Source organism: Phaenicophaeus curvirostris, unplaced genomic scaffold, assembly GCF_032191515.1.
Source record: "Phaenicophaeus curvirostris isolate KB17595 unplaced genomic scaffold, BPBGC_Pcur_1.0 scaffold_272, whole genome shotgun sequence".
In the NCBI taxonomy this organism is placed as follows: Eukaryota; Metazoa; Chordata; class Aves; order Cuculiformes; family Cuculidae; genus Phaenicophaeus; species Phaenicophaeus curvirostris.
The window spans coordinates 71057-96563 of NW_027206886.1; the positions used below are offsets into that span (position 1 = coordinate 71057).

General features: G+C 64.3%; 4 protein-coding genes across 5 annotated transcripts; 1 reads left to right on the top strand and 3 right to left on the bottom strand.

Moving 5' to 3' along the window:
• Positions 1 to 970: 970 nt before the first annotated feature.
• Positions 971 to 7557, bottom strand: MBOAT7 (membrane bound O-acyltransferase domain containing 7). The gene is made up of 7 exons (XM_069882647.1): positions 7421 to 7557; positions 6790 to 6919; positions 6205 to 6331; positions 5746 to 5878; positions 4577 to 4931; positions 3289 to 3459; positions 971 to 1855 (listed from the first exon to the last, which is right to left on the bottom strand). Exons 1-7 carry the CDS (start codon positions 7494 to 7496, stop codon positions 1285 to 1287), a joined length of 1563 nt encoding a protein of 520 aa, XP_069738748.1. The 5' UTR covers positions 7497 to 7557; the 3' UTR covers positions 971 to 1284.
• A 1122-nt stretch (positions 7558 to 8679) lies between these two features.
• TSEN34 (tRNA splicing endonuclease subunit 34) lies at positions 8680 to 10781 on the top strand. Its single transcript, XM_069882649.1, has 4 exons — positions 8680 to 8911; positions 9018 to 9084; positions 9447 to 9560; positions 9715 to 10781. The coding sequence occupies exons 1-4, from the start codon at positions 8702 to 8704 to the stop codon at positions 9900 to 9902; spliced, it is 579 nt and encodes a 192-aa protein (XP_069738750.1). The 5' UTR covers positions 8680 to 8701; the 3' UTR covers positions 9903 to 10781.
• Positions 10504 to 16994, bottom strand: GRWD1 (glutamate rich WD repeat containing 1). Its single transcript, XM_069882648.1, has 7 exons — positions 16805 to 16994; positions 16604 to 16721; positions 15727 to 15904; positions 15083 to 15311; positions 14825 to 14964; positions 13452 to 13652; positions 10504 to 10876 (listed from the first exon to the last, which is right to left on the bottom strand). The coding sequence occupies exons 1-7, from the start codon at positions 16929 to 16931 to the stop codon at positions 10559 to 10561; spliced, it is 1311 nt and encodes a 436-aa protein (XP_069738749.1). The 5' UTR covers positions 16932 to 16994; the 3' UTR covers positions 10504 to 10558.
• Positions 16995 to 17742: 748 nt separating this feature from the next.
• PRMT1 (protein arginine methyltransferase 1) lies at positions 17743 to 25443 on the bottom strand. Of its 2 annotated transcripts, XM_069882650.1 has the most exons (11): positions 25376 to 25432; positions 24034 to 24087; positions 23094 to 23195; positions 22455 to 22610; positions 21291 to 21354; positions 21072 to 21214; positions 20373 to 20460; positions 20144 to 20259; positions 19155 to 19305; positions 18759 to 18880; positions 17743 to 18305 (listed from the first exon to the last, which is right to left on the bottom strand). In XM_069882650.1, the coding sequence occupies exons 1-11, from the start codon at positions 25403 to 25405 to the stop codon at positions 18222 to 18224; spliced, it is 1110 nt and encodes a 369-aa protein (XP_069738751.1). In that variant the 5' UTR covers positions 25406 to 25432; the 3' UTR covers positions 17743 to 18221. The 2 variants fall into 2 exon arrangements, with proteins under 2 accessions (XP_069738751.1, XP_069738752.1); XM_069882651.1 differs by lacking the exon at positions 24034 to 24087 and having other exon boundaries at positions 25376 to 25443.
• Between the last annotated feature and the right edge of the window lie 64 nt (positions 25444 to 25507).

The following is a 25507-nucleotide window of genomic DNA, read 5'->3' on the forward strand; positions in this document are numbered from 1 at the left end:
GGAGTTGTAGTCCCGTCCCCTACCCCGCGCCTTCCCGCCTCACTCGCGGAGGCGCCGCCATTTTGAGCGCTGAGGCGAGGGCCGGGGGCGGGGAAGGGGCTTTGTGGTTTTGAGGGGGGCAGGAACGCCCCGAGGGGCCCCTCAAATGGCGTTTAACTCACTTTTACCTCAGGTTTGAGCTCGGGCCAAGGTGGGGGCGGTTTGGGTGCTTTCGGGTCCCACTGAGCGGGTGCTCGGGCCGCTGTGGGGGTGAGGGGCGAGGTTAGAATGCGCTGGGTCTGGTTTTGGGGTTTGGGGTTGGTTTTCGGGCTGTTTGGGGTTCAGGTTGAGGACGCGCTGGGTTCGTTTGAGGCTGTTGGGTCAGTTTGCGCATCTAGGCTCAGTTTTAAGGTGTGGTGGGTCGGGTTTAGGGGTGCAGGACTGGTTTTCGGGGCTGCCGGGTCGGTTTTAGGGGGTATTGAGTCATTTTGAGGGGCGCAGGGGTGATTTTAGGGCATTTTGGGTTCGTTTTAGCGGGTGCTGGTTCAGTTTGGGGGTGAAAGGTCACGTTTAAGAGCTGCTGGGTTGCTTTTAGGGGGCGCAGTGTCAATTTGGGGGTGCAGGATCAGTTTTATGGGGGTATTGGGTCGATTTGGGGGTGCCAGATTGGTTTTGGGGAGGTTTGCTCTGTTTTGGGGGGTGCAGACTCCGTTTTAGGGGTGGCGGGTGGGTCTGTTTAGGGGATTTGCCTCAATTTGGGGTTCAAGGCTCAGTTTTAAGCCTCCCCCCCTCAAATCTGAGCCCCAGGGTCCCCAAATACACCCAGTACCACAGGGAAAAGTCGCTCCAGAGCTTTATTGGTCTCAGTTTTGGGGGGGTCCCTGCACTGGCCCCCCCAGCGCTGCCCCCTCGCAGAAAGCAAAGCCCTTCCCTGCACCCCAAAACCTCCCTGACCCCCCCAGCACCCCCCTAAAAAGCCCCGCTGCCCCCCCACCCCCATCCCACCCCCTCCACCATGGAATTCGGGGCCCCTAAGGATGAGGGGTCCTTTCTCTTCTCGATCTTGGGGTCCCCAGGGATGGGATTTTGTCCTCCCCTCCTCAATTTTGGGGTCCCTGGGGATCGAGGGCCCCCTTTCTTCCCAATTTCGGGGTCCCTGGGGATGAGGAGTCCCCTCTCTTCCCAATTTTGGGGTCCCTGGGGTTAAGGAGCCCCCTTTCTTCTCAATGTTGGGGTCCCTAGGGATGGGACTGTCCCCCTCTCCTCAATGTTGGGGTCCCTGGGGACGGGAGTGTCCCCCCCTCCTCAATGTTGGGGTCCCTGGCTAAGGGGGATCCCTGTGGACGGCAGCGTCCCCCCCTCCTGGATTTGGGGGTCCCTCCTCTTCCTCAGGCCGCCCCCCTCCTCCTCTTGGATTTCGGAGTCCCTCGCGCGGGGATCGCGTCCCCCCTCCTGGATTCCGGGGGCGGGGGGCTCCCCTTTCTCCCCTCTGTGGGGGTCCCCGTCGTCGGGGTCCCCCCTCCGCTCCCCTTTTCTCTGCGGGCTGTCGCCCCCAGGCCCCGGCCCGGCGAGGGCGGCGAGGAGGAGGCCGGCGAGGGGCACGAGGTGGAGGCAGAAGTAGACGGAGGCCCAGTAGCGCAGGGTGGAGGCCGCGTCGCGCAGCACGAAGCCCATGCACAGGTAATCGTACGCCCGCATCTTGAGGAACCAGTGGGGGCCGGCGGCCAGCGCCCACCCCCGCGGGCCCAGGCGGCCGCGCAGGGCTCGCTCGGCCTCCCGCTCGGCCGCCAGCCACAGCGGGACGCTCAGGAAGCTCAGGTAGAAGCCGGGGTGCAGCCCGTGCCAGTAGGCCGACGCCAGCATGGTCCACGCGCTCCTGGCGGGGAGAGAAACGGGGCGGCGGGAGGCTGGAGACGCGCCCCGGAAACGAGCGGGGCGGCCCCAACTGGGATCCAACAGGAAAGGATGTGGGGAACCCCAAATCTGACGTAAAAACCCATTGGGAACTCAAAATCTGACATAAAAATTCACTGAGAACCCAAAATCTGACCTAAAAATCCATTGGGAACCCCAAATCTGACATAAAGTCTATTGGGGCCCAAAATCTGACATAAAAATTCATTCAGAATCCAAAATCTGACAGAAAGATCCATTGAGAACCCAAAATCTGACCTAAAAATCCATTGGGAATCCAAAATCTGACATAAAGATCCATTGGGAACCCAAAATGTGACACAAAGATCCATGTGGAACCCCAAATCTGACATAAAGATCCATTGGGAACCTAAAATCTGACATAAAAATCCATGTGGAACCCCAAATCTGACCTAAAGATCCATTGGGGACCCCAAATTTGACACAAAGATCCATTGAGAACTCAAAATCTGACATAAAAATCCATTAGGAACCCAAAATCTGACCTAAAAATCCATTGGGAATCCAAAATCTGACATAAAGATCCATTGGGAACTCAAAATCTGACATAAAAATTCATTTGGAACCCAAAATCTGACATAAAAATCCATTGGGAACCCAAAATGTGACACAAAGATCCATGTGGAACCCCAAATTTGACACAAAGATCCATTGAGAACTCAAAATCTGACATAAAAATCCATTGAGAACCCAAAATCTGCCGTAAAAATCAATTGGGATCCAAAATCTGCCATAAAAATTTGTTCAGAACCCAAAATCTGACGTAAAAATTCATTGAGAACCCCAAATCTGACATAAAAATCCCTCCCAGTCCCCTCCCAGTGCCCCTATAACCCTCCCAATCCCCTCCCAGTCCCTCTATAAACCTTCTAAACCCCTCCCAGTCCACCCCAATTCCCTCCCAGTCGCTCCCAGTCCCCCTATAAACCTCCCAAATCCCTCCCAGTTCCTCCCAATCCCCTCCCAGTGCCCCTAGAAACCTCCCAGTCCCCTCCCAGTCCATCCCAGTCCCCCTATAAACCTCCCAATCCCCTCCTAGTCACTCCCATTCCCCATATAAGCCTCCCAGTCTCTCCCAGTCCCTCCCAGTCTCTCCTAGCTTCTCTATAAACCTCCCAATGCCCTTCCAGTCCACCTCAGTCCCCTCCCAGTCCCCTCCCAGTGCCCCTATAAGCCTCCCAGTCCCCCTATAAACCTCCCAGTTGCTCCCAATCCCCTCCCAGTGGCTCCCAGTGCCCCTATAAACCTCCCAATCCCCTCCCAGTGCCCCTATAAACCTCCCAGTCCCTCCCAGTCCCCCTATAAACCTCCCGATCCCCTCCCAGTGCCCCCATAAACCTCCCGATCCCCTCCCAGTGTCTCCCCGTGGGGTACCTGAGGGCGGGGGGCCTGCGCGGGGCGCGCCGGTGGACGTACTGGGCGAGCCACCACTGGACGCTCATGTTCCAGTGCCGCATGCCGCCCCGGAACTGGCGGCACCACTCGGTGCCCCACGCGTCGATCGTGCGCACGGCCGAGAAATCCCACGGCTCGCTCGCCTCCGCCCTGCGGATCGGGGGGTCAGGGAGCCCCCCGGGACGCCCCCACGTCCCTCAGGGACCCCCGGATCCCACACAGGGATCCCCACAGCCCCCCCCGTTCCCTCAGGGACCCCCGGATCCCACACAGGGATCCCCACAGCCCCCCCCGTTCCCTCAGGAACCCCCCCCACATCCCCTTGGGGACCCCCCACATCCCCTGGCACCCCCCAATATCCCCTCCAGGTACCCCCAGGGACCCATAGGGACCTCAGGGACACCCCCCCAGTCCCCTGGGGTCCCCCAATATCTTCTCCAGGTCCCCCCAGGGACCTCAAGGACCCCCCACATACCCTGGGACCCCCCAATATCTCCTCCAAGTGCCCCCAGGGACCCATAAGGACCTCAGGGACACCCCCACATGCCCTGGGACCCCCCAATATTCCCTCCAGATACCCCTAAGGACCTCAGGGACACCCCCATATCCCCTTGAACCCCCCAATATCCCCTCCAGGTCCCCCCCAGGGACCCATAAGGACCTCAGGGACCCCCCCCACATCCCCTCAGGAATCCCCCTAAGGACCCATATGGACCTTGGGAGCCCCCAACATCCCCTGGGACCCCCCAGTATCCCCTCCAGGTCCCCCCCAGGGTTCCATAAGGACCTCAGGGACCCCCCCAAGGACCCCCAGGGGCCTCAGAGACCCCTCCACATCCCCTGGGACCCCTGAATATCTCCTCCAGGTACCCCTAAAGACCCATAGGGACCTCAGGGACCCCTCTGGGTTCCATATGGATCTCAGGGACCCCCATAGGGCCCTCAGGGACCCCTCACATCCCCTGGCAACCCCCAATATCTTCTCCAGGTCCCCCCCAGGGTTCCATAAGGACCTCAGGGACCCCCCCCCAGGGACCCACAGGGGCCTCAGGGACCCCTCACATTCCCTGGGACCCCCCAATATCCTCTCAGGGACCCCCCCAGGAACCTCAGGGACCCCCATAGGTCCCTCAGGGACCCTCCACATCCCCTGGGACCCCCCAATATCCCCTCCAGGTCCCCCCCCGGGTTCCATAAGGACCTCAGGGACCCCTGTAGGGACCCCAGGGCCTCCCCCAGGGCCGTCAGGGCCCCCCCGTCCCCTCACCGCGTGGGGCGCGGGCAGGGCCGCGTGGGCCCGGCTCCGGGTTTGGGGTGCGCGGCGGGCGGGTACCCCCCGAGCCCCGCGGCGATGCAGGCGGCCTCGGCGCAGAGCCAGCCCACGTAGAAGCGCATGCGGAAGGCGAAGAAGACGGGCACCATGTAGAAGAGGCGGAAGGCGAAGGGGCGCAGGGCGAAGCCGGGGTCCCGCACGGCCTCCAGCGGGAAGAGGCGCGAGGCCGCCTCGCCCAGCGCCCCCAGCAGCGGCGTCCAGCGCACGTGGCCCAGCACCCGGCGCCACCGCGGAGCCGCCACGGGGCCCAGCACCCAGTCCCGGTGGGTGCCCGCCCGGTAGAACGGGCCTGGGGGGCAACGGGGGGGTCAGGGACCCGCTGGGACCCATAGGGACCCGCTGGGACCCGTAGATCTGGGGGGGGACCCACAGGGAGCCATAAAGACCCATAGATCTATGTGGTTCTATAGGGCCTGGGGGGCAACGGGGGGTCAGGGACACGTAAGGACCCACTGGGACCCATAGGGACCCGCTGGGACCCACAGATCTGGGGGGGGCCTATAGGGACCCATAGATCTATGTGGTTCTATAGGGCCTGGGGGGGAACGGGGGGTCAGGGACCCGCTGGGACCCATAGATCTAGGGGGGGACCCATAGATCTACGTGGTTCTATAGGGCCTGGGGGGCAATGGGGGGTCAGGGACACGTAGGGGGCCATGGGGAGACCCATAGGGACCCGCTGGGACCCATAGATCTGGGGGGGGACCCATAGGAAGCCATAGAGACCCATAGATCCATAGATCTATATGGTTCTATAGGGCCTGGGGGGCAACGGGGGGTCAGGGAGCCATGGGGAGACCCATAGGGACCCGCTGGGACCCACAGATCTGGGGGGAGACCCATAGGGAGTCATAGAGACCCATAGATCTATGTGGTTCTATAGGGGCTGGGGGGCAACGGGGGGTCAGGGACATGGAGGGGGCCATGGGGAGACCCACAGGGACCCATAGGGACCCCCCAGATTCTCTCCCCCCCATTTCAGGGTTTGTCCCCACAACGTGCTGCCCCCCCTCCCAGTTTCAGGGTCCCCTCCTGAGGTTTTGTCCCCTCCCCCCCCCCCAGTTTTGGGGTCCCCTCCCCCCAGTTTCGGGGCTCCCCCTCACCTGTGAGCAGCCCCAGGTAGCAGAAGCTGTAGCTGAGGGTCTCGCCCAGCCCAGGGGGGCCCCCAAGGGACCCCAAAACCGTGGGGTCGTTGTCCCCCTGCAGCTCCTGCACGTCCATGGCCAGGCTGACCAGCTGGAGGGGGGGTGTCAGGGCTACCAGTGCTCCCAGTAACCCCCCCAGTGCTCCCAGTGCCCCCCTAGTGCTCCCAGTAACCCCTCCCAGTACCCCCAAACCCACTCTAATGCCCCCCAAGACCCCCTAAAACCCCCTCCCACTCTTATTTGCCCCCCCGAACCCCTCCCAGTACCCCCATCCCCACTCTAATGCCCCCAAGACCCCCCAACCCCCCCTCCCACTCTCATTTGCCCCCCCAAACTGCCCCCTCCCCACCCTAATGCCCCCAGGACCCCCCCAAAACCCCCTCCCACCATGATTTGCCCCCCCAGAACCGCCCCCACCTTGAGGGTGAGCAGCAGCTGGAGAGCGTTGGCGTACGGGGGGGGCTCGGGGAGCCCCCAGACCCACAGCGTGCGGAAAAACAGCAGGTACCCGAACGTCCAGGCCAGGGTGGCCCCCCCGCAATGCCTGGGGGGGGCACGGGGTCAGCCCCCTGCCCCACAGAGCCCCCCCAACCCCCCCCCATGCAGCCCCCTGTCCCCCCAAATCGTCCCTGCCCCCCCTTGCACCCCAGCCCCCCCTTCCCACAATGCTTTGCACCTTTTCCTTCCTGCCCCCCCCAATTAAGCTGTGAGGCAATAACGAACGCAGGCAGCTTAACAAGCTCCCCCCTCCAGCCCCATAGACCCCCCCCCGCCCCACAGCCACCCCCATAGACCCCCCTCCGCCCCACAGCCACCTCCATAGACCCCCCCCAGCCCCATAGACCCCCCCCACCCCACAGCCACCTCCATAGACCCCCCCCAGCCCCATAGACCCCCCCCCGCCCCACAGCCACCCCCATAGACCCCCCCCAGCCCCATAGACGCCCCCATAGACACCCCCACCCCCATAGACCCCCCCCCAGCCCCCCCAGCCCCCCCCACCTGGGCAGGAGGCGCAGCAGCCCCCAGGCCCCCAGCGTGGTCACCAGGGCGTGGAGGACGTGGGGGCCGCAGGTCAGCAGGGTCAGCGCCCCCCCCACCGCCGCCCCCCCCCAGCGCCGGGCCTGGGGGCCTGGGGGGGGGGCAAAGGGTGTCAAGTTCAGGGGGGGCATGACCCCCCCCCCCAACTCCTCTGAATACCCCCCAGAACCCCCCCCAACCACTCAGCACCTCCAGACCCCCCCCCAAACTCCTCCGTGACTGCCCCCAACCCCCCCAGATCCACCCAGACCCCCCCCCAGATCCCCTCAGGACCCCACAGACCCCCCTAAACTCCTTAAAGTACCCCCTGGACACCCCACATTGCCCTGACTCCCCCCCAAATCCTTCTGGGACCCCCCCAGACCCTCTCAAACATCTTTGCAACCCCATAACCCCCCCAGCACCCCCATAACCTGCCCCGGACCCTTCTAACCCCTCCAGGACCCCCCCCAGGGCCCCTGCAACCCCTCCAAGACCCCCCCCCAGGACCCCCTCAACTCCTCCAGGACCCCTTTGGACCCCCAGAACCCCTCCAGGAGCCCCCAGGGCCCCCCCTAACCCCTCCAGGACCCGCCAGCCCCCCCAAACTCACTCCGATCCTTAAACACGAAGCCAACGGGGATGGAGAAGAGCAGCACGGCCAGGTACGTCACCTCCTCGGGGGTCATGGTGGGGTTTGGGGGGGCCCTGGGATCCCCCCCCAAGCTCTTCGCCCCCCCACGAGCCCCTGGGTCCCCCCCCTAAACCCTTCAGTCCCCCCTAAACCCTTCAGTCCCCCTCCTAAAAAACTCTGACACCCCCCTCAAACACCCTGGTCTCCCCTAAACCTCTGATCCCTCCCTTAACCCCCCCTGCACCCCCAAAACACCTCGAACCCCCCCAGACCCCTGCGTCCCCTCACAAAACCACAGGATCGCCCCCCCAGATCCCTGCCCCCCTCAAACGCCTGGGTCCCCCTTAAAGCCCTGGCTCCCCCCCGAACCCCTGGGTCCCTCTCGAAACTCTGAGTTCCCCCCCCAAATCTCTGGGTGTCCCCCCCCCACCCCCAAACCCCGAAGGTCCCAGGGGCCCCCGCAGCGCGCGCCGGGCGTGGGAGGTGGCGCGAGCGAGGGGGCGGGGCCAAGAGGAGGCCACGCCCACACGAAAAAACACTTATATGGGAGTGGGCGGGGCCATAGATTAGCCACGCCCACCGATTGTATATTAGATCGCTGAGTGGGCGTGGCTATGACACCACAGGGTATTTAATAGGGGTGAGTCAGGCATTGGCCACGCCTCCATATTGATACGGAAGGGGGCGTGTCCACATCTCCCCTCCAGCCCCACGGCTGCCCCCAATCTCCCCTCCAGCCCCACGGCTGCCCCATAGCGGCCCCCAATCTGCCCCCCAGCCCCACGGCTGCCCCATAGCGGCCACCAATCTCCCCTCCAGCCCCACGGCTGCCCCATAGCGGCCCCCAATCTGCCCCCCAGCCCCACGGCTGCCCCAGAGCGGCCACCAATCTCCCTCTGGCTGCGGGACATGAGGGGAACAAAGGTTGTGGCGGAACCTCAGGGCTCTTTAAAGGGCGGCAATTAACGGGGACAAAGGGCAACGTTGGGGCTTTAAGACGAGGTGGAGACGCTTAAAGAAGCGCCCAGGAGGCAAAATGGCGAAGGGCGGGGAGAAAGGGCGGGAGGCGGGGACAAAATGGCGGGTGGGCGGGAGAAAAGGGCGGGAGGCGGGGACAAAATGGCGGGTGGGCGGGAAAAAAGGGCGCGGGGGCGGGGACAAAATGGCGGGTGGGCGGGAGAAAAGGGCGGGAGGCGGGAACAAAATGGCGGGTGGGCGGGAAAAAAGGACGCGAGGGCGGGGACAAGATGGCGGCAGAAGATGGCGGCGGCGGGCTGTGAGGGGCCCGGGCGGCCGGGTCCGTCCCCGCCGCGGCTCGTTTGGGGCGCGGAGGCGGCGCGGGCGCTGCGGGAGCAGCACCGGCTGTGGGGCACGCTGGTCGGGACCCCGCGGGGCGGGGCGGGGCCGCGGCTGCCGCTGCTGCTGCGGCCGGAGGAGGCGGAGGCGCTGCGGGAGAGCGGGGAGAGCGCGGTGAGGGGGGCTCGTGGGGGTGGGAAGGTTGGCGGGGGCTGTGGGGCAGCTACAGGGGTAGCGGGGAGGTGTGGGGCAGGCACTGACCCCTCTCCTTGTCCCCCAGGTGCTGGAGACCCAAGAGGAGACGGCGGAGGCGAAGGCGGATCCCCAGCCCCCCGGCAGCCCCACAGGTGAGAGGGAGAGGGGGTTGTGGGGCAGGGAGGTGGGAATTCGGGGGGCTGTGGGTGCTGTGGGACAAGATGGAGGGAGCTGTGGGGCAGGAGGGGCTGTGGGGCGGGTCCTGTGGGGCAGGAGGGGCTGTGGGTCGGGTCCTGTGGGGCAGGAGGGGCTGTGGGGCGGGTTCTGTGGGGCAGGAGGGGCTGTGGGGCGGGTCCTGTGGGGCAGGAGGGGCTGTGGGGCGGGTCCTGTGGGGCAGGAGGGGCTGTGGGGCGGGTCCTGTGGGGCAGGGGGCGCTATGGGGCAGCTCTAGGAGGCAGGAGCCGCGCTGCCCCCTCCTCTCGCTGATCCCCTACCCCCCCTTTCTCTTTCCCAGCCCCTCCCCGCCCCTCCCCCCAGCGGCGGGTCCGCGCCTTCCGGGCACTGTGGGGGCGGGGCCTGCACGTGACCGGCGGCCGGAAGTTCGGGGGCGACTTCCTGGTGTATCCGGGTAAGTGGGGGGGAGGGGCTGGAGGAAGTGGGGGGAGGGAAGGGTGGGGGAAGGGCAGGAAGGATTGTTGGGGGGATAAAATGAAGGGAGGTGGTAGGAGTGGGGGAAATGGTGGGGGAGGGTCCGTACTGACCCCCCCTCTTCTTCCCTCCAGGCCCCCCCTCGCGGTTCCACGCGCTGGCGCTGCTGCTGGTGCAGCCGGGCGAGGCGCGGCTCCCGCTGCCGGCGCTGGTGGCGGCCGCGCGGCTCGGCACCCACGTGCGCAAGACCCTGGCGCTGTGCCAGCCCCGCCGGCCGCTCACCCTCACCTCCGTCCAGTGGCGCCGCGACCTCGCACAGTGACCACGACCCTCCTCTCTTCCTGGAGCTCCGTGACCTCCGACCCGGCCGTGAGCTCCTGCCGTGATTTCCTCAGTTGTGCGCTCCTGGATCACCACAATTCAGCCCTCGGCCACAACCTCCATGTTCTTGGGCCTCGACCGTGATTTCCAGGCTCTCCACGACTTCAGACTCTGACCACACTCTCCATAACCTCTCTCCACGGCCTCTACGAGCTTGGACATTGACCACAACCCTGTGGCTTCTGTCTTCTTGGGCCCCAACCACGATCTCCAGCGTCTCCACAACCTCAGACCTGGACTGTGACCCTGCAACCTTCATCCACGACCTCCCCTCATGACTGAGGCCTTGTGACCTCCACGAACTCGGGCCTTGACTGCGACCTCAGGCCGTGGCTACGATCCCCGAGACCTCCATGATGTTGGACTCTTGACCACTGGATCTTCTCCAGGACCCTACATCCTCCGTGACCTCAGACCTCGACCAGCACCTTCGGGTCAGGCTGGGCCCCCCCCCAACCCTGGTGACCCCCAAACCCCCCATCCCCTCTGAGCTGTGGGGCAGCCCTTGACCCCCTCTCCCTCCCTTTAATCGCTCCACATCATTTTATACAAAATCCTTTATAAACCAAGATGGAGGGAGGCGTCTGTGGGGCTGGATCAGACGCTGATGGTGCGGAAGGCGGCGATGCCGCTGCGCGAGGTGCAGAGCAGCAGCCCCGGGCACTGCGGGTGCCAGTGCAGCTCCTTGAGCTCGCGCTCGCCCTGGTGCAGGAAGAGCAGCTGCGGGGGCAGCGCGGCCGCCGGGCCCTCCTCCTCCTCGCCCCGCGCTTGGGGGTCGCGTTCCACCCCCAGGTCCCACTGGCTGAGGACGTCGTCGGCGCCGGCCGCCGCCAGGACGCCGCTCTCGCTCGGGTGCCACTCGACCGACACCACCGGCCCCGCGTGCTGCTTGAAGGTCGCCACCGCGCTGCCCGTCTGGGGGAGAGGGGGGGTGTGGGGCACGAGGGGGCACGGGGGGGGGGATGTGGCTTCCTAGGAGGCACGAGGGGGTCCCTATGGGGCTCTAGGGGGTCCCTATGGGGCTCTGGGGGGTCGCCGTGGGTTCCTGTGGGGCACTAGGGGGTCGCTATGGGTTGCAGTGGGGCACTAGGGCGTCACTATGGGTCGCTATGGGGCACTAGGGGGTCGCTATGGGGCACTAGGGTCGCTACGGGGCGCTAGGGGGTCGCTATGGGTCGCTACGGGGCACTAGGGGGTCGCTATGGGTTGCTGTGGGGCACTAGGGAGTCGCTACGGGGCACTAGGGGGTCGCTGTGGGTCGCTACGGGACACTAGGGGGTCGCTGTGGGTTGCTACGGGACACTAGGGGGTCGCTGTGGGTTGCTACGGGGCACTAGAGGGTCGCTATGGGTCGCTGTGGGGCACTAGGGAGTCGCTACGGGGCACTAGGGGGTCGCTGTGGGTTGCTACGGGACACTAGGGGGTCGCTATGGGTCGCTACGGGGCACTAGGGGGTCGCTATGGGTCGCTGTGGGGCACTAGGGAGTCGCTACGGGGCACTAGGGGGTCGCTGTGGGTCACTACGGGGCACTAGGGTCGCTGTGGGTTGCTACGGGGCACTAGGGGGTCGCTATGGGTCGCTGTGGGGCACTAGGGGGTCGCTATGGGTCGCTACGGGGCACTAGGGGGTCGCTGTGGGTCGCTACGGGGCACTAGGGGGTCGCTGTGGGTCGCTACGGGGCGCTAGGGGGTCGCTATGGGTCGCTGTGGGGCACTAGAGGGTCGCTGTGGGTCGCTACAGGGCGCTAGGGGGTCGCTATGGGTCGCTGTGGGGCACTAGGGGGTCGCTGTGGGGCACTAGGGGGTCGCTATGGGGCACTAGGGGGTCGCTATGGGTCGCTGTGGGGCACTAGAGGGTTGCTGTGGGTCGCTACAGGGCGCTAGGGGGTCGCTATGGGTCGCTGTGGGGCACTAGGGGGTCGCTACGGGGCACTACGGGGTTGCTACGGGGCGCTAGGGGGTCGCTGTGGGTTGCTACGAGGCACTATGGGTCGCTAGGGGGTCGCTATGGGTTGCTATGGGGCACTAGGGGGTCACTAGGGGGTCGCTACGGGGCACTAGGGAGTCGCTATGGGTTGCTATGGGGCACTAGGTGGTCGCTATGGGTCGCTACGGGGCACTAGGGGGTCGCTGTGGGTCGCTACGGGGCGCTAGGGGGTCGCTATGGGTCGCTGTGGGGCACTAGAGGGTCGCTGTGGGTCGCTACAGGGCGCTAGGGGGTCGCTATGGGTCGCTGTGGGGCACTAGGGGGTCGCTGTGGGGCACTAGGGGGTCGCTATGGGGCACTAGGGGGTCGCTATGGGTCGCTGTGGGGCACTAGAGGGTTGCTGTGGGTCGCTACAGGGCGCTAGGGGGTCGCTATGGGTCGCTGTGGGGCACTAGGGGGTCGCTACGGGGCACTACGGGGTTGCTACGGGGCGCTAGGGGGTCGCTGTGGGTTGCTACGAGGCACTATGGGTCGCTAGGGGGTCGCTATGGGTTGCTATGGGGCACTAGGGGGTCACTAGGGGGTCGCTACGGGGCACTAGGGAGTCGCTATGGGTTGCTATGGGGCACTAGGGGGTCGCTATGGGTCGCTACGGGGCACTAGGTGGTCGCTATGGGTCGCTACGGGGCACTAGGTGGTCGCTATGGGTCGCTACGGGGCACTAGGGGGTCGCTATGGGTCGCTACGGGGCACTAGGGGGTCGCTACGGGGCACTAGGGGGTCGCTATGGGGCACTAGGGGGTCGCTGTGGGCTCCTATGGGGCACTAGAAGGTCCCATGGGTTCCTATGGGGCACTATGGGTTGCTATGGGGCAGAGAAGGTCACTGTGGGGTGGACAGACTGCTATGGGGCAGTACACGCTCTCTATGGGTCCCTGTAGGTTGCTATGGGGTCTCTATACATCAGTACAAGCTCCATATGGGTTGCTATATACCTGTATCCACCTGATGTCTCAGCCCCGCACAGCACTACGGGGTCTAGGGGGCAGTACAAGCTCTCTATAGGTCGCTATAGGTCCATACACACCTGTATCCACCGCAGGTCCCAGACTCGCATGGCTCTGGGGTTTCTGCAGTTTTCTGTAGGGTTTCTATGGGGTCCCTATAGGGTCTCTAGGGGGTGTCTGTAGGTCCCTATAGGTCTCTCTCACCTGTATCCGCTGCAGGTCCCTGACCCAGACGGCTCCGGGGTCTTTAAGGAGTCTCTATAGGTGTCTATCGGGTCCCTATAGGTGTCTCTAGGGGTCAGTACAAGCTCTGTATAGGCCCCCCCGTACCCACCTGGATCCGCCGCAGGTCCCAGACCCGCATGGCTCCGGGGTCCCTATAGGTGTCTCTGGGGTCCCTATAGGTGTCTCTGGGGTCCCTATGGGTCCCTGCTCACCTGGATCCGCCGCAGGTCCCAGACCCGCACGGCTCCGGGGTCCCTATAGGTGTCTCTAGGGCCTCTATAGGTGTCTCTGGGGGTCAGTACAAGCTCTGTATAGGCCCCCCCGTACCCACCTGGATCCGCCGCAGGTCCCAGACCCGCACGGCGCCGTCGTCGCCGCCGCTGAGCAGGAAGCGGGGGTTGGCGCGCGCCCAGCTGAGCGCGTTGACGTCCCCGCCGTGCGCGCGCTCGGCCGCCAGCTGGCACGCGCGGGACGGGGGCGCGCGCACGTCCCACACCCGCACCGAGGCGTCGGCCGACGCGGAGCAGAACACCTGGGGGGGGACGGGGGGGAGCCCCCATAGAGACCTATAGGGCCCTGGAGTGCCCAGAGAGCCCCACAGAGACCTATAGAAGCCTGTAAGGACCCCGTAGCGCCCCATAGAGACCCATAAAGCCCCATAGAGACCCACAGAGACCTACAGAAGCCTGTAAGGACCCTAAAGCACCCTGTAGTGCCCCCCAGAGACCCCTTAGAGACTTATAAAGCCCCACAGAGACCTATAGAACCCTGTAAGGACCCCATAGCCCCCTGTAGCACCCCATAGGAACCTATAAAGTTCCATAGAGCCCTTCAGAGACCTATAGAAGCCTGTAAGGACCCCATAGCACCCTGTAGTGCCTCATAGAGACCTATAATGCCCCACAGTGCCCCAAAGAGACCTATAGAACCCTGTAAGGACCCTGTAGTGCCCCACAGAGACCTATAAAAGCCTGTAAGGACCCCATAGCACCCTGTAGTGCCCCACAGAGACCTATAGAAGCCTGTAAGGACCCCATAGCACCCTGTAGTGCCCCATAGAGACCTATAAAGCCCCATAGAGGCCCTCAGAGACCTATAGAAGCCTGTAAGGACCCCATAGCACCCTGTAGCACCCCAGAGAGACCTATAAAGCTCTGTAGTGCCCCACATAGCACCCTGTAGTGCCTCATGGAAACCTATAAAGCCCCATAGAGCTGCACAGAGACCTATAGAAGCCTTTAAGGACCCCATAGCACCCTATAGTGCCCCATAGAGACCCCATAGAAACCTATAGAGCCCCACAGAGACCTATAGAAGCCTGTAAGGACCCCACAGCCCCCTATAGTGCCCCATAGAGACCTATAAAGCCCCGTAGTGCCCCTTATAGCCCCATAGTGCCCCACAGAGACCTACAGACCCCTATAGTGCCCCATAAAGAACTATAGCGACCCCATAGACCCTTTAGTGTCCCACAGAGACTCCGTAGTGACCTATGGAGACGCTGTAGTGCCCCGTAGAAACCTACAGAAACCACCTTGCCCCCCGTAGTGCCCCACAGAGACCTGTAAAGCCCCGTAAGGACCCCGTAGTGCCCCAGAGAGACCCCAAAGCACCCTATAGTGCCCCCCAGAGAACTAGAGAGCCCTGTACGGACCCCGTAGTGCCCCACCGAGACCCCGTAGCGCCATATAACGCCCCACGCACCGACTCCTCGCAGGGCGACCACTGCAGGTCCTCGACGGAGCCGCGGTGCCCGGGCAGCGGGCGCTGGTCCACGGCCCAGCCGGCCTCGCGCGGCTGCCAGAGGTGCAGCCCCCCCCGGCAGTCCCCGCTCAGCAGGCGGCCTGGGGGAGACCCTCGGATCAGCCCCTGCCCCACAGACCCCCCCCAATTCCCTCCCTCAGCCCCGTAGCTCCTCTCTCCAGCCCCCCGATTCCGCCCCCCAGCCCCCCGGGGACTCACCGGGCACGGTGGGGGCCCAGTCGATGGCGAAGCCCTCGCTCAAGTGGCCTCGGAAGGTGTGGAGGGAGGGCAGCGCCCCGGGCTCGCGCAGCACCAGCCCCCCCGGCGCCGCGGCCCCGTCCTCCTCCAGCCCCCCGAGGACCCCCAGGGCCCCGCCGAGGCCCACGACCTCCACCTCGCCCAGCTCCGACCAGAGCGCCGCCACGGGGCCCGCGCCCAGCACCGCCACCTGGGGAGGGAGGGGTTAAACTGGGGGGGTGGGGGCTCTAAGGGGTTAAATGGGGGTCTGGGGGGGGAAGGGGGATCTGGGGGGCTCGGTTATGGGTTGGGGGGGTCACTTATGGGTCTGAGGGGTCGCTTAGGGGTCTGGGATGGTCACTTGTGGGTCACAGGCCTCAGAGATGGGTCAGTTGTGGGTCTGGAGGGTCAATTATGGGTCCGGGGGAGTCACTTATGGGTCTGAGGAGTCCCTTAGGGCTCAGTTATGGGTCCGGGGGGTCACTTATGGGTCTCAGGGGTCCCTTAGGGCTCAGTTATGGGTCCGGGGGAGTCACTTATGGGTCTCAGGGGTCCCTTAGGGCTCAGTTATGGGTCCGGGGGGTCACTTATGGGTCGTGGGGCTCAGGTGTGGGGCCGGGCGGTACCCGCAGGCGGTTGATGCCCCCCATGTGGGGCGCCATGGCCAGGAGCAGCTGTGGCTGCCGCGCCTCGTCCTCCTCCTCGTCTTCATCCTCGTCTTCATCCTCCTCCTCCTCGTCCTCCTCGTCCCCGTCCCCGCGGCGCCGCATCCCGTGCAGATTCTGCATCTTCATCACCAGCACCCTGGGGGGCAGCGGCACGGGGGTGCGCTTAGGGGTCGCTATGGGGCTCTACGGGGTCTCCGTGGGGTCGCTATGGGGCAAGGGGGTCTCTATAGGTCATTACAGGTCCCTATAGGGTCGCTACAGGTCACAGTGGGTCTCTGTGGGGCCTCTGTGGGTCACTGTGGGGTGTCTGTGGGGCAGGGTCTATGGGTCAGGGGTCTCTATGGGGCAGGGGGCTCTCTATGGGGCAGGGTCTATGGGGCAGGAGGGTCTCTATGGGTCAGGGGTCTCTGGGTAAGGGGTCTCTATGGGTCAGGGGGGGTCTGTGGGTCAGGGGTCTCTATGGGGCGGGGTCTATGGGTCAGGAGGGTCTCTATGGGTCAGGGGGGTCTATGGGTCAGGGGGTCTCTATGGGGCAGGGTCTGTGGGGCAGGGGGGTCTATGAGGCAGGGTCTCTGGGGCAGGGGTCCCTATGGGGCAGGATCTATAGGGCAGGGGGGTCCCTATGGGGCAGGATCTATAGGGCAGGGGGGTCCCTATGGGGCAGGATCTATAGGGCAGGGGGGTCCCTATGGGGCAGGATCTATAGGGCAAGGGGGTCTCTATGGGGCAGGATCTATAGGGCAGGGGGGTCTCTATGGGGCAGGATCTATAGGGCAGGGGGGTCTCTATGGGGCAGGATCTATAGGGCAGGGGGGTCCCTATGGGGCAGCCCCACCTGTTGGCGGCCGCCGTGGGGCCCTGGGTGCCGGCGCAGAGAAAGAGCGAGAGGGGGGGCCGCTCCCGCCCCTCCCCCAGCGCGTCCGGGATGAGGTCAAAGGTCAGACAGGGGGCGCCTGGGGGGGGAGGGGAGAGCGGTCAGCGGGGTCGGGGGGGGCCGGGGGCTCAGCGGGGGTGGGGGGGGGGCCGGAGCGGTCACCGGTGCCCGCGCGGTGGTAGAGCCGGTACGCGCTCTCGTCCATCACCAGCTCCTCGTCCGGCCGCAGCGGCGGCGCCAGCCCCGGCACGTAAACCTGCGGCTCCTCCGCTCCCGTTGTCGCCTCCATCGCCTCCTCCTCCGCCGCCTCCTCCCGCCGCCGCCGCCGCCCCCGGGGCCGCAGGCGCCGCGCCGAGCCCCGCGCCGCCATCGCCGCCTCGCCGACGGGCACTTCCGGCGCGTGGGCGCGTCACTTCCTCTTCCGGTAGGCGGCACTTCTGGTCCTTCCCACCGTCCCGCCCGGGTTGCTCCCACACTTCCGTCGTCCGCTGCACTCACTTCCGGTGGCCGCATGCCACACTTCCGTCGTCCGCTGCACTCACTTCCGGTGGCCGCATGCCACACTTCCGGTCTGTGTCACACCCACATCCCCCCCCCCAGCGTCTGTCTATTCCGCGCCTCGTTCCGCGCCCCCCACCCCTTTCCAGCTCCGCTGGGTCCTAAAGGGCGGGGGCGGCGCCTGCCGGGGGGCGCCTATGGGGCCCTATAGGGTCTCTGTGTGGTATCCATGCGTCTCTGTAGTGTCTATGGGTCCCTATGGGGCAGAGGGAGGCTCTATGGATTCTCACGAGGCCAGTATGGGGCATCTAGGGGGCCCTATGGGTCACTGTGGAGGGGGCTCTGGGTACCTATGGGGCCATATGGACCCCTATAGGTCCTCTATAGGTCTCTGTGGGGCAGTATGGGTCACAGCGGGGGCTCTAGGGGCTGCTACGAGTCTCTATGCGACCTTATGGGTCACTTGGTGGGTGTTGTGGGTCCCTCGGCGGTCTCTATAGGTTCCTGGGAGGCCTCTATAGGTCCCTCTGTGGTATCTATAGGTCGCTGTGGGGTCCCTATAGGTCCCTATGGGCCCCTCTGCCCCCCAATAACACCCCAGCCCCGTTTCTGCTGTTTTTATTCCTCGCCCCGTATAAAAACATAAGTTACGAAAGGAGGGGGGGACGGGACCCTCCCTGCCCCCCAAAACCCCCCCAGAGCCGGGGGGGGGGGGGGAAACGGGACTCCCAGGGACCCCCCCAAAAACACAGGGACCCCCCCCAAAAGGGAGGGGGGGGCAACAATCAGGGAGACTCCCCACCCCCCCATGAGACCCCGTGATGGGGGGGACAAAGCGAAGGGGGGGACACGAGATTTGGGGACCCCCCCCGACAAAGGGGGGGGGTTTGGGGGTTTTGGGGTTCCTGGGGGGGTTTGGGGTTCCCGGCAGGGGGGTTTGGGGGTCCTGGGGGGGGTAACAGGGGTTCCGGGGGGTCCCAAGTCATCAGGTTGGGGGTCCCGGGAGGGTCTGGGGGGTCCCGGGGGGGTTTTGGGGGTTCCAGGGGGTTTTGGGGGATCCCGGGGGGGTTTGGGGGCCCCCCTAGCGCATGCGATAGTCGGTGGAGCAGGAGAGCTCGCAGAGCTGCCCCTTGAAGTCGAGGTCGATAGTGAAGTCGAGGTCACGCTGGGGGGGGACGAGAAGAAAAAGGGGGGGTCAAAGGGGACCCCAAAAGTCCCAACACCCCCCCCCAGCCCCCCAGCCCCCATTCTCCCTGCTGGTGGGTTCGTGGCGATGGTGGAAACCAGCAGAGCTTGGGGGCTCTACCCCCCCGCAACGGGTCCCCAAGATCTCCTGGTGTCCCCAAGGTCCTCAGATGTCCCCAAGCTCCTTCTAGTGTCCCCAAGGTCCTTCTGGTGTCCCCAGAAGTCCCCTGGCGTCCCCCTCAAGCTCATATTTTTGGCCTTGAGCTCCTGGTGATGGTGAAGACCAAGAGACTTGGAAGGTTCTACCCCCTCCCCGTGTGTCCCCAAGGTCTCTCGGTGTCCCCGAGTCCCCCCTGTGTGTCCCCAAGATCTCCTGGTGTCCCCGAGGCCCCCCCGCTGTCCCCAAGATCTCCTGGTGTCCCCCCCAGCTCACGTTGTTCTTGGCGTTGGGTTTCATGGTGATGGTGCCGAAGATCTCCTCCCCGCTCTTGACCGTCAGATAATCCTCCATGTAGAAAACCGTTTGCTTCCAGTGCGTGTACGGAGACTCGGGGCCTGAGGGACAAGCCGGGGGGGTCACCAGGGCTTGGGGACCCCCCGAAAGGACCCGCGGGGACCCCCAGGGACACGTGGGGACCTTGAAGATTTGGGGACCCCCAGAATCCCCCTTGTGGCTGTGGCCACGCCCCCTTCCGTGATGGCTCCGCCCCTTGAGGTGTCAATCATCCCATGGCACCGCCCCTTTCCCCTTTAGCCCCGCCCCTTTCCCCTTTAGCCCCGCCCCTTTCCCCTTTAGCCCCGCCCCTTCCCCTTTAGCCCCGCCCCTCACTGGTGGAGAAGCCGGTTCTCTTGTGGCAGCGCGTGAACTCGATGTTGAAGTAGGCGACGAGCGCGTGGACGTAGTCGTTGCGCTTCACCTGCAGGCAGAACGGCGCCGTGAACGTCAGCTCCTCCACCTTCACCGTGTAGATGTCGACCTCCTGCGGGGACAGCGTCAGCCACAGCCCGAAACCCACGGAAACCGCCGCGGGGCGCCCCAAAACCGCCTCAGGGCACCCAAAAACCCATAGAAACCGCCTCAGGGCGCCCAAAAACCTCCTCAGGGCACCTCAAAACCCACAGAAACCGCCTCAGGGAACCCAAAAACCTCCTCAGGGCACCCAAAAACCCATAGAAAGCGCCTCAGGGCACCCAAAACCGCCTCAGGGCACCCCAAAACCCACAGAAACGGCCCCAGGGCACCCAAAAACCTCCTCAGGGCACCTCAAAACTCACAGAAACCGCCTCAGGGCACCCAAAAACCTCCTCAGGGCACCTCAAAACTCACAGAAACCGCCCCAGGGCACCCAAAAATGCACAAAAATTGCCCTCAGGGCACCCAGAAACAACACAAAAACCGGCACAGGGCAGGCAAAAAAACCTAAAGCCTCCTTAAGGCACCTAAAAACTCCTCGGGACACCCCAAAACCCACATAAACCTCCTCAGGGCACCCAAAATACCCTAAAAACCTCCTGAGAGCACCTAAAAGCTCCTCAGGGCACCCCAAAACCCACAAAAACCTCCCTAGGGCACCCAAAAATGTCCTTGGGGCACCTAAGACGACCTCAGGGCACCCCAAAATCTCCTTAAGGCCCCCAAAACCCCACAAAAAGCTCCTCAGGGCACCCCAAAACCCATAAAAACCTCCCCAGGGCACCCCAAAACTCCCCAAAAAAGCTCCTGAGGGCACCCAAATCCCTCCCTGTGGGGCCGAAAGAGCCCCCCGAGCACAGGCCGTGGGGGGGTCCCTAACCCCTCGCCCCCCCCCCCAGCCTCACCTTAATTAAACAGGCGTTGGTAACGAGCTGCTTGGGGTCGACGACGTCGACCAGGGGCTCCTTGATGGCCACGTCCTTGATGCACGACATGTCGAAGCCGTAAACGTTCTCCCACCCTGGTTGATTTGACGAGGGGGGGTCAGAAAGTTAATGAGGGGGGGAAAAAAAGAGATTTGGGGACCCCCCCAAGTCGTTAAAACCTCGTGTTTGACCCCAAATCTGCTCTCACAGTGGATTTTGTAGTCCTTGTACTGGCGATCCTCGATGGCCGTCACGTACAGCGTGGCGCGGTCGGGGAAGATGAGGCCGTCGGGCGTCTGGGGGGGGACACAAATAGGTTTGGGGGGTCAGGGGACCCCGAAATCGGGATGGGGGACCCCGAAATCAGGGATGGGGGGTCAGAAATGGGCGGGGGGGGTCAAAAATGGGCTGTGAGGGGTCAAAAATGGGCTCAAAGGGAGAGGTTTGGGGGCTGCAAGGGGCGAGGAGGGAGTTTGGGGGAGTCTGGGGGGCCCCAAATTCGAGATGGGGATATGGGAGGGTTTTTGGGGTGCCCCGGGGGTTTTTAGGGATCCCGGTGGGGGGGTCTTGGGGGGCTCCAGGACCCCCCCAAATCCTCAAGAGGGTGTGAGATGGGGGGGATATAAAAGAACAGGGAGAGCAGAAGGGATTTGGGTGCCGTGAAGCGAGGGTTGGGGGGGGGTCCCAGGAGGTTTTGGGGGGTTCCGAGGGGTTTTAGGGATCCCAGAGGGGGTCTTGGGGGGCTCCAGGACCCCCCCAAATCCTCAAGAGGGTGTGGGATGGGGGGGTAATATAGAGGAATGGGGAGAGCGGGAGGGATCTGGGTGCCACGGAGGGGGAGATGGGGGGGGGGTGGGGGGTCCTGGGGTGTTTTGGGGGGTCCAGGGGGGGGTTTTGGGGTCCCCACCAGCCACTTGTCGCGGGCGTAGATGACGGTGTTGAGCATGGACTCGTAGAAGAGGCAGTAGCCCATCCACTCGCTGATGATGATATCGACCTTCTCGACCGGCAGCTCCACCTCCTCCACCTTCCCCTTGATGATCGACACGACTGGGGGCGACACGCAGGGTTGGGGGGCGCCCGGGGGGGCACTTGGGGGGCTGGGGGGGGGGGGCTGGGCTCTCACCGTGGTCGAGTTTGTTGGCCTTGACGATCTTGACGGCGTAATCGGAGATGCTGGAGCACTCGATCTGGGGGAACGGGGGGGGGGGGTCAGAGGGGACCCCAAAACCCCACAGAGACACCCCCCCCCCGGAGCCCCAAACCCACCTAAGAGCCCCCAACCCCCCCTAAACACCCCCAAAGAACCCCCAACCCCCCTAAGACCTCCCTGAGACCCCCCCCAAACCCACCCAAGAGCCCCTAAACCCCCCAAGAGCCCCTAAATCCCCCAAGAGCCCCCCCAAAACCCTCTAAGACCCCCTAAACCCCCCCAAACCTGCCTAACACCCCCCAACCCCTCCCTAAGAGCACCTAACCCCCCCCTGAGACGCCCCCAAACCCACCTAGGAGACGCCCAGATTCCACCTAGGACCCCAAAACCCAGCCTAAGACCCCCCAAACCCCACCTAAGAGCCCCCAAACCCACTTAAGACCCCCCAAACCCCTCCTAAGAGCCCCCAAACACCCCCTAAGACCCCCCAAACCCCTCCTAGGAGCCCCCAAACCCTGCCTAAGAGCCCCCAAACCTGCCTAGGACCCCCCAAACCCCCTCTAAGAGCCCCCAAACCCCCCCAAGAGCCCCCAACGCCCCCCTAAGAGCCCCCAAACCTGCCTAGGACCCCCCCAAACCCCCTCTAAGAGCCCCCAAACCCCCCCAAGAGCCCACAACGCCCCCCTAAGAGCCCCCAAATCCTAAGAGCCTCCAAACCCCCCCAAGAGCCTCCAAACCCCCCCAAGAGCCTCCAAACCTCCTCTAAGAGCCCCCAAACCCAGCCTAAGATCCCCCAAACCCCCTCTGAGACCCCCCCAAACCCCTCCTAAGAGCCCCCAAACCTCCTCTAAGAGCCCCCAAACCTGCCTAGGACCCCCCAAACCCCCTCTAAGAGCCCCCAACCCCCCCCCCAAGAGCCCCCAAACCCCCTCTGAGACCCCCCAAACCCACCTAGGAACCCCCAAACCCCTCCAAGAAGCCCCCAAACCCCTCCTAGGAGCCCCCAAACCCCATCTAAGACCTCCCAAATCCCTCTTAGGAGCCCCCACCACCCACTTAAGAGCCCCCAAACCCCCTCCAGGACCCCCCAAACCCCCTCCAGGACCCCCCCAAACCCCCTGCAGGCCCCCCCCTCACCCCGATGACGCGGCGGGCGCCGGCCTTGGCTGCGAACATGCAGAGGATCCCGGTGCCGCTGCCCACGTCGAGCACCACTTTGTCCTTGAAGAGGTGGCGGTTGTGGAACATGGAGTTGCGGTAGGTGAGCGTCCGCACCTCGTCCTTCAGCATCTCCTGGGGGGGGCACAAGAAAGGGGGGGGGTCTAGGGTCTGTACCCCAAAACTGAGCAGAACCGCCCCCAAAAAAACCCACCCTGGACCCAAAAAGACACTCAAGAAATTAATTTGGACTTCAAGAATCACCAAAAACCTACCCTGGACCTCAAAAAACACACAAACCCCACTCCTGGGCCCTCAAAAACACCCCAAAATCACCCAAAAAACATCTCTGGACCCTGCCAAAATGCCCCAAACCCACCTAAAATTACTCCCTAGACACCCCAAAAACACTCTGGACCCCAAAAAACACCCCAAAGCCACCTAAATCTGCTCCCCGGATCCCCCAAACCACCCAAGGTCCCCCAAATACCCCCAAAACGACTCCCCGGAGACCAAAAATCCCCCCCTAACCCCCCTCTCCCGGTGCCTCACGATCCCCCCCCCCGGTTTGGGGGTGTCCCGGGGGTGTTTTGGGGTGCGGGGGGGGGTCCCCGATACCTCGTGGATGCCGAAGTGGGCGTAGGAATCGAAATAATAATCCTTCGACGTCATCTCCTCGGCCGAGGGCTTCGCGCTGCTCTCCCCGGGGGGGCACGAGACCTTGGGGGGGTCAGAAAGAAAAAAAAAAAGAGGGGGGTCAGGAAGAAAAAGTGGGGGGCTCCTATCGGAATCCCACCCCAACAACACCCTTAGGGGCCCCCCCCAGAACCAACGAGCTTCCCAGATACAAGGATGAGGAGGGTTTGGGGGTCCTGGAGGGGGTTTGGGGGGGTCCTGAGGGGTTTGGGGGCATTTTTAGGGGTCCTGGAGGGGTGGCTGGGGGCGTTTTGGGGGGTCCTGGGGGTTATGGAGCTGCTTTTAGGGGTCCCATGAGTGGTTCTGGGGTACTGGGGGGTGTTTTTGGGGGTCCTGAGGGGGGTAGCGGGGGCTTTTGGGGGTCCTGTGGATGGTTTTGGGGGGCACTGTGGCCGTTTTAGGGGGTCCTGGGTGCTTTTAGGGTTCCCAAGGGCTGATTTGGGGGGGTCCTAAGGGGTTTGTGGGGGGTCCTCGGGGGGTTTGGGTCGCTTTTAGGGGTCCTGGGGCTGGTTTTGGGGAGCTGGGGGTGTTTTGGGGGGGGTCCTGAGGTGTTTGGGGCTGCTTTTAGGGGTCCTGGGGGTGGTTTTGGGGGTCCTAAGGCCATTCTATATGGTCCCTGGAGCTGTTCTGGGGGTCCCTGAGGCTGGTTTGGGGGGTCCTGGAGCCCATTTTCGGGGGTCCCTGATCTCTGGGGCTGTTTTGCGGATCCTCAAGCTGTTTTGGAGGTCTCTGAGGCTCTTTTTGTAGGGTCCCTGAGGCTGCTTTTGGGGGGTCCTGGGTGTTTTGGGGAGCCCTAAGGATTTGTTTTGGGGTGCTTTGGGGGTCCCTGATGCTGATTTTGGGGGGGTTTAAGGATATTTACATCTTCTCGCGGTGTCTGGAGGCTCATCCCGTTTGCCAGGGTGGCGACAAACGTCTACGAGAGAGGAAGGGAGAGACGTCAGCCCCGGGGGGGGGCCGGGGGACCCCGAAAACGGGGGCTGGCGGGGTCAGGACCCCCATTGGGGGGGCAGAGGGGGGGCTCAGGTCCCTGATTTAGAGGGCAGAGGAGGTTTGGGGGGGGGCTCAGGACCCCCGCTTCGCGGGGGCACGGGGAGTTTGGGGGGGGTTCAGGACCCGCTCTTGGGGGGCTAAGGGGGCTCAGGACCCTGATTTGAGGCACAGAGGGGGGGTTGGGGGGGGCTCAGGACCCCGATTTAGGGGGCAGGGGCTGTTTAGGGGGGGGTCAGGACCCCCACTTGGGGGCAGAGAAGACTCAGGGACCCTGATCTGTAGCACAGGGGGGGTTGGGGGGGCTCGGGGACTCCCACTTGGGGGGGCAGGGGGGGGTTCTGGGGGGTCATTTAGGGGGGTAGCAGCTCCTGCCCCCCCCTCCCCCCCCTTTGTTCCCACCACGTGGTGGGGGCGGGGCCACAATTGGGGGAGGGGGGCTGGACCCCCCATGACGCCCCCCCCTTAATTGCCCTCTAGGACCCCCCCAGCCCCACTAATTGCCCCCCCAGCCCCATTTATTGACCTCCAAGCCCCCCCAAACCCCATTAATCACCCCCCCGGACCCTCTCAGCCTCATTAAATGCTCCCCCCGCCCCCCCAATCCCATTAATTGCCCCCAGACCCCCATGGGACCCTCACCCCCCGCTCCCCGAACCCCATTTAATGATCTCCAGGCCCCCCCAGTCCCACTAATCGCTCCCCCCAGCCCCATTAATCGTCTCCCAGCCCCCCCCGAGCCCCCTCCCGCCCCATTCATCGCTCCCCAAGCCGATTAATCGACCCCCCCCATCTATTAATCGCCCCCAGCCCCCCCCTCAACCCCCGCAGCCCCTCTAATTGCCCCCCCCGGCACCATTAATCGCCCCCTGCCTATTCCCTCAAGCCCCCCAGCCCCTTTGAGCCCCGTTAATCGACATCCAGACCCCATTAGTGCCCCCCCCGAACAATTAATCGCCCCCCCAGCTCCCCCAACCCCCTCAACCGCCCCCCAGACCCCCCCCAGGCCCCACTGACGCCCCCTCCCCCCTTTAATCGCCCCCCTAGACCCATTAGTCGCCCTCCAGGCCCCACTAACGCCCTCCCCCGAATCCTTAATCGCCCCGCGACGCCGTTAATCGCCCCCTCGACCCGTTAATCGCCCCCCCGGACTCATTAATCGCCCCACGGAGCCGTTAATCGCCCCCCAACCCGGTTAACCGCCCCCCCCCCACCTCCATGATGCAGTTCGCCGCCTCCGCCATCTTGAGCGCGCGAGGAGCGGCCCCCGCGCCGCCCCGCCCCCCCTCCCTTCCCTTTTATAGCGGGGGGCGGAGCGCGCGCTGCCCCACCCCCGGAGCCGCTCC